Source organism: Vigna radiata, chromosome 1 (assembly GCF_000741045.1).
Source record: "Vigna radiata var. radiata cultivar VC1973A chromosome 1, Vradiata_ver6, whole genome shotgun sequence".
Lineage (NCBI taxonomy): Eukaryota > Viridiplantae > Streptophyta > Magnoliopsida > Fabales > Fabaceae > Vigna > Vigna radiata.
In genome coordinates, this window is record NC_028351.1 from 13,431,727 (window position 1) to 13,437,996 (window position 6,270).

The window sequence follows — 6,270 nt, forward strand, 5'->3', positions numbered from 1 at the left end:
TTACAATGTTTGGGGCTGACATAATGTTTAACTCCTGTCTATATGCTAGATTTCAATCAGACTCTAGGGAAACTCATCTAGCTATTGTTAAATGAATTTTTCGTTATCTTATGGAAACTACTAATCTTGGTCTTTGCTTCAAAAGACGAGAAAATTTTGGGTTGCAAGGCTACTATGATGCTAATTATGTTGGAGATAGGATTGAGAGGAAGAACACCGGTGGAGGATGCCACTTCATTTGAGGCAACCTTGTATCTTGGATGAGCAAGAAGTAAAGGACAATACCCTTCTAGTTGCAATTGAATATATCTCAACCGCGATTTGTTGCTCAAAACTCCTTTGGATAAAGAATCTACTTGAAGACTATGACGTCGTCGAGAGTAAGATTCCTATCTTCCGTGATAATAAAACTGCAATTAACTTATCTAAGAATCCTATCTTGCATTTTCATGATAAACATATAGAAATTAAACATCATTTTATTTGAGATCATGTGAAAAAGGGTACTGTGGATTTACAATATAACCTCGCTAAATGCTAGATATCCTAAACGCTTTAAAAGTTACTCAACAAACAAGCGTTAAACGATAATACTTGTGTCATGCCTAAACGCTTAGGTAGTCTAACGCTTCAATGCATATACGTACAAATACTTTTTCGTATGTTGTGTTGTGCTATCTTTTTATGTGCAAATTATTAACTTTATCAAAAAGCTTGTTTAAAATCAAATCAATGTTAAGAGATAAGATCATATTCAAGAAAATGTCTCATACATGCTTTATGCTTGCTCTTTTAATATGCTTAGCACAATTGCTCTAACAAGACACAACATAGCTTCTTATTCTACCTTAAAGGCTACATCCCTAAAGGGAATGTCAAAAGCTCTAAGTAATAGATCTTTTTCGAAGAAGTCTATATAAAGAAGTTTGCATGAAGAGAAGAGAAGAAATTTTGCTATGAAGAATATTTCTATACGTTCTGTACTCTCTTTCTTTAAGCTCTTAAGAATCTTCTTTGAAAATATCTTTTTACAAGTTTTCAAAAGTTCATTGTATTGATTTTATATCCTTTCTACAAGAGTTATCTTCTATCTTGTAAGATTTCAAAAACACTTTGTTATTTAAGATTCAGAAGTGAATTCAAACACTTGTAAAGTTTAACTTAGTGAAGTAAAAGTTCTACACAGGTTGTCTAGCATTGATATCAGGAGATGTGAAACTCGTCTAATCAGTTTGGTTAGTTTATAAACCAGGAGTGGTTAAACTTGTTTTTAGTGGAACCCCTTAAAGATTTTTTAAAGAACTAGATGTAGTGAATTAGTATAAAACCAAAGTATGTTTTACCCTCCTTGTGTCTAAACAAGTTTTCCATTCAACGTTTTCTTTAAACACAAGTATTCAACTACTGTTTAGATGATCTAACCCCTATAAAATAATATTAAATACTATTTACAAAAAAATTTAAAATACTATTCAACTCTCCTTCTAGTTTATTCCATGTATATCAATTTTACTAATTTAAATATCAATTATGTCCTTAAATATATTCCACTCATTGCTAAAAAAAACACTTTCAATCAAACTACCATTTATAAATTCAAAAAAAGTTTATGATTAAATTATTTTATTTCCAATATTTTACATTTAGCTTGGTATTTAAAAGTTAAAGAAATTCTAATATGAAAGTTTAAGACCATAAGTATTGAAACAAGTGTAAAGATACTAATCTTTATTTATGTAATTTTTAAACTTATTCCTTTCTGTAAACTTTTATCACCATTTCACATGTAGATGAAGTGTGAATTTAATAAAGAATTAACACAATACTTAGACACAATACTTACACACAGAATTAATGTGAAGCTAAAATTGAAGTTCTATCACTTCCATTACACATGACACTAAATTGAAATTAATTCTAGTAAAAAACCTTACAAAAATATAAATCCCAAGTAATGCACTTAATGTCATCTAGTTTATTAATTGATTCTGGAGAATGGAAAAAGCAAGAACACCATAAATTGTAAGTGCATTTAAAACATGGTAAGTAGCAAAGGAGTTACACAATGTGGCCCATAAGAAATCAATCATTCAACACGGTCGTTGAGTCATTCAAAGAGAACACCTAAGTCAAGTACTACGGCTTTGCTTGAAATGACAAAGTACAACACAAAAAAAACACAGTCTGCTTATGTCCTAAGATAGGTCCAAATTTAAGAGTTTGAAAATTATCATACTTTTTATATTCTTAAAATAACATGCATAACTCAATACTCTCTATCTGTTGTCTCTTTTCTTCCTCAGTTTTTGTTTTGTTTTTTCATATTTATTTTCTCTGCTCATTTCACATTTATGCAGTTAACCTTTGGCCATAAATGGAACTAATTGCACACGTGAATGAAGGCAGATCCATTTCTCTTCATCATCACAACCACAATTGCCCACTATTTCAAAGTCGTCTTCCCTCTTCCTCTGTTAGGATCAATGTCTTTTTGAGTGAAGATTATTCATTCATTCTAATCAAACATTCTCTTTATGTAGTTCCTACTCCAAGAAAATCAATGAATAACATGTCGGTCCTGTTATCACTTTCCCCGTACATTGGTAAATTGGTAGTCTTGTTTGTGGCAATTGATTCTGAAACTTCTGAGGAGTTTGAATCTGAGTAATGAGATTGGTCCACACCCATTACCCTTCCCATGTGCCCAGTCTCAGATGAACCTTTCCCAGCACCAAAATGTTTGTTGAAACTCACATCCCTGGCTGATGTCCTGCTTTCTCCAGATAAACCTGCAACCCCAAAGAAACAAATGTTAAACATGTAACAGTAAAGAAGAAAATGACAGACACTTGAATTCATACAGAGTTATAAAGTGGTCCCTATATTTTAATAGTATCTGTGAATGACCCTTCAATAGGGTCATTTGTGATACAAATTGCTGTAATGTAAAAGTTAAAATCTTCCATGGTTTGTAATGTTTACATGGAAGAGCAAATCATACCCATTAGAGAACCACCAGAAGTTTGGAGATTCTGAACATGACAATGTTTTAGGAAAGGCAGAGGAGTTGATTTTGCTGAAGAGGAAGTGAAGGAGAGGTTAGTTCCTGTTGAGGGAGATTCATCAATGATGGTGCTTGAAATGGTTGATTCACTGCCTCCATTCAGTGGCAAGATCAAATCCAAATCCTTTGGTGGAAGGATCTGAAATGTGGGTTTTCTCCTTCTGAAGACACATGACTTTTCCCTTTGCCTCCTAGCCATGATCACATGCCAATGATTCTTCACTGCATTATCAGTCCTACCAGGGAAGAGTCTAGAAATCATGGCCCATTTGTTACCATACACTTTGTGAGCATTCAAGAGTCTCTCTTCTTCTTCCTCACTGAAAGCCTTTCTGTTAATTCTAGGATCTAACTGATTAAACCACCTCAATCTGCAACTTTTTCCTGATTCAGCACAAAAAATCAGTTATCACAAAACATAGCACTTCACTAAAAAGCAAAACTGTCATTTACCTGATCTTCCTGGAAGATGTTCTGCCATTGAGTTCCAATTTTGAGGTCCAAATCGTGCAACAAACTCCTTAAGTTTGACATCTTCAGCTGACCTCCAATGTCCTCTTGCACAAAGCTTAGTGTGTCTGATTTTCCCTTTAGCAGAGTAACTATTAGCTTCAAGCTCTTCACCAGGTTTCAAAGACAAGCCCGTGGCTTCAATCCCAGAAGATTCTTCTTCCTCCACGCGCTTGGGGTTCAAAATCTGAAAAGGTATATCAGAACTTTCAGATTTCATGCCTCCAACATGACCCATCACCCCTAAAATGTTGAAACACTGGAGACCAGTAAGGGTAACAGGAGGTGAAGGAAGAACATTCATTTCAGCACCCATTGAAACTGAAGATGCAGAAAAGCTGAAAGAGTCTAGCTTTCACAATTCTGAGTGAAGAAAAGCATTAAAAGTTTGTTGGGTGAGAAAAGAATCTAAGGATAGAGAACAAAAATATCAAATGGAAGAGAGAGAGAGGAAAAAATGGTGGTCAGAAGGAAGACACAGGAACAGAAGAAAAAGGACAAGGTTTTAAAGAAAAATTCAAGCAAATTAAAAATGAGATTTTTTTTTGTTTTACTTTTTGATTTTTCATTGTTTAAAAGTTCAATGTTTCTTTTGCTCTTTTATGTGAGAATGAGACTAGTGGGGCCACTGTTTCAGTTTCTCACTCATTCTAAGAGAAAGAAAACATTAAATAAACATGAGTGAGTGTGTGCATGCAATTTGATATCAGTTATGTGGTGTCAGTGTCACCCTGGTTGCATGGTTTTTTTTTTTTTTTTTTTTTTTTTTTTTTTTTTTTTTTTTTTTTTTTTTTTTTTTTTTTCCAACAAAACAGGTGGAGTTCTTTATTAAGACTTTTGTAAGAATTTATTTAAATCATTTTTGGATTATTTTTGTTTAAATATTTATTAATGAGTAATTTTGAGTTTTACAAAAATGCTAATATTATATTTAGCTTTTTAAGTTGCCAAAATTAAGTAGTCTTAGACGTGTATAAAATGTTCTAATAAGTATAGAATTTAATGAAATTATAATTGTAAAATAAATATAAATAATTTTTATAATTTAATTGTAGATATTTTTTTATTTATTTTATAAATTATTTTTTATTTATCTAATTTAGAAAAATAGTTAAATTTAAAAAAAGCGGTTAAATTTAGAAAATCAATTATATTTAAATAAAATAATAACTTGAAAGATAGAAATAAAAAAGAAAAATGGATAAAGGAAATTATATATATATATATATATATATATATATATATATATATATATATATATATATATATATATATATATATATATATAATCTTATAAATGAAAACATTTATCGATATTTTTGAAATAAATAATGTTTATATTATTGTTTGATTATAAGTAATTAATATTGACATTATTTACACTGTTCATAAATCGAAGTTGTTTAATTTAAAACACAATGTTAAGAGACTAAACTTGTACCTTCTTAAAAAAAGGATAAGAGGTGGATTTAAGTTAAGAATTTAGTAGTAAATATTTTCTTTAGGTTTCCAAACTGAAACTATTTTAGTTCGGGTTGATTAAATTTAAAATAAACGTATATAAGAATTTTAAAAATAATCACTGATTCAAGAAGTAGATAGCATTCTCATATTAAAATAAGTAAAAAATTATTTATTTAAGCAAATTAGATAACCACACGAAATTTTAATTAAATAATGGTAAAATTTAGAATAATAATAATAGTGATTGAAATTTAAAATTTATTATCAAATATTATAATAAATATTATTCGTAAATAAGTAATATTGTCGTCACTTATTATCGATATTTTTTATTAGAAATTAGAAAAAGTATTACTAATGAATTAGAATTATTTCATTTTAGAAAATAAAGAACTAAATGAGCAATTCAGTTTTTAATAAAAGTAAAATTGAAATACCTAAAAACACATTAAAATGTGATTGAATAACGTTATTGGAAAACTTTTTCACAATAGATATGATATAATACTTTTGACCAAGATAAAAAAGTTTTGCATAAATTGTTAAACATTCGAAAATGAGTTTAAATAATGTGTTTTTTTTAAGTGTTTTTCAGTTGTTAACCGTGTTTGTTGTAACATTTTAATAAAGCTTGCTTTTTAATAAAGAATCGTTTAATGAAAAGATTTTTTATATAAAAAATAAAGTGTAATTGCAGATTTTATAAGAGAAGCGTTTAAAAAGAATAAAGCAATAAGTACATAGTTATTTTTATACTAGTTCGCTCCATTGAGCTACGTTCAATCTCTTCTAACACTTAGAAGATTCCACTATAATCTTCGACAAGATTACACTTGAGTATTCTCATCACTACTAGTATCCTTACTCACTTCAAGTGACCACTGTTACTTTGACTAGTTGAGTTTCACCCGCTCCTGGTTGTGTAGTATTCTTCACCATTCCTGGTATCCCGGGACACTCTCGGTATCCCAAGACACTCCCGGTATCCTCTAGATACACTTGTTTATTTGAGTTTCACACACTCCTGGTTTCAACTAAACACTCGTCTAGCTACCGTTTAATTTCACCAAGTTAAACGTCAGTGTTTCACCCACTCTTGGTTTCCACTAGACATATTTATCTAGCTACCTTTTAACTCCTCAAAGTTAAACGTGAAGTGTTTTAATTCTCTTAAGAATTTACAATCAAAAGATTGGTTACAAGTCCTTAGACTACAAATCTCGTAGAGAAGA

At 30.2% G+C, this 6,270-nt stretch overlaps 1 protein-coding gene across 1 annotated transcript; it reads right to left on the reverse strand.

The window, feature by feature from the left end:
* Window positions 1-1,944: 1,944 nt before the first annotated feature.
* Window positions 1,945-4,126, reverse strand: LOC106768522 (transcription factor CSA). Its single transcript, XM_014653715.2, has 3 exons — window positions 3,518-4,126; window positions 3,002-3,448; window positions 1,945-2,789 (listed from the first exon to the last, which is right to left on the reverse strand). The coding sequence occupies exons 1-3, from the start codon at window positions 3,888-3,890 to the stop codon at window positions 2,533-2,535; spliced, it is 1,077 nt and encodes a 358-aa protein (XP_014509201.2). The 5' UTR covers window positions 3,891-4,126; the 3' UTR covers window positions 1,945-2,532.
* Window positions 4,127-6,270: the final 2,144 nt, after the last annotated feature.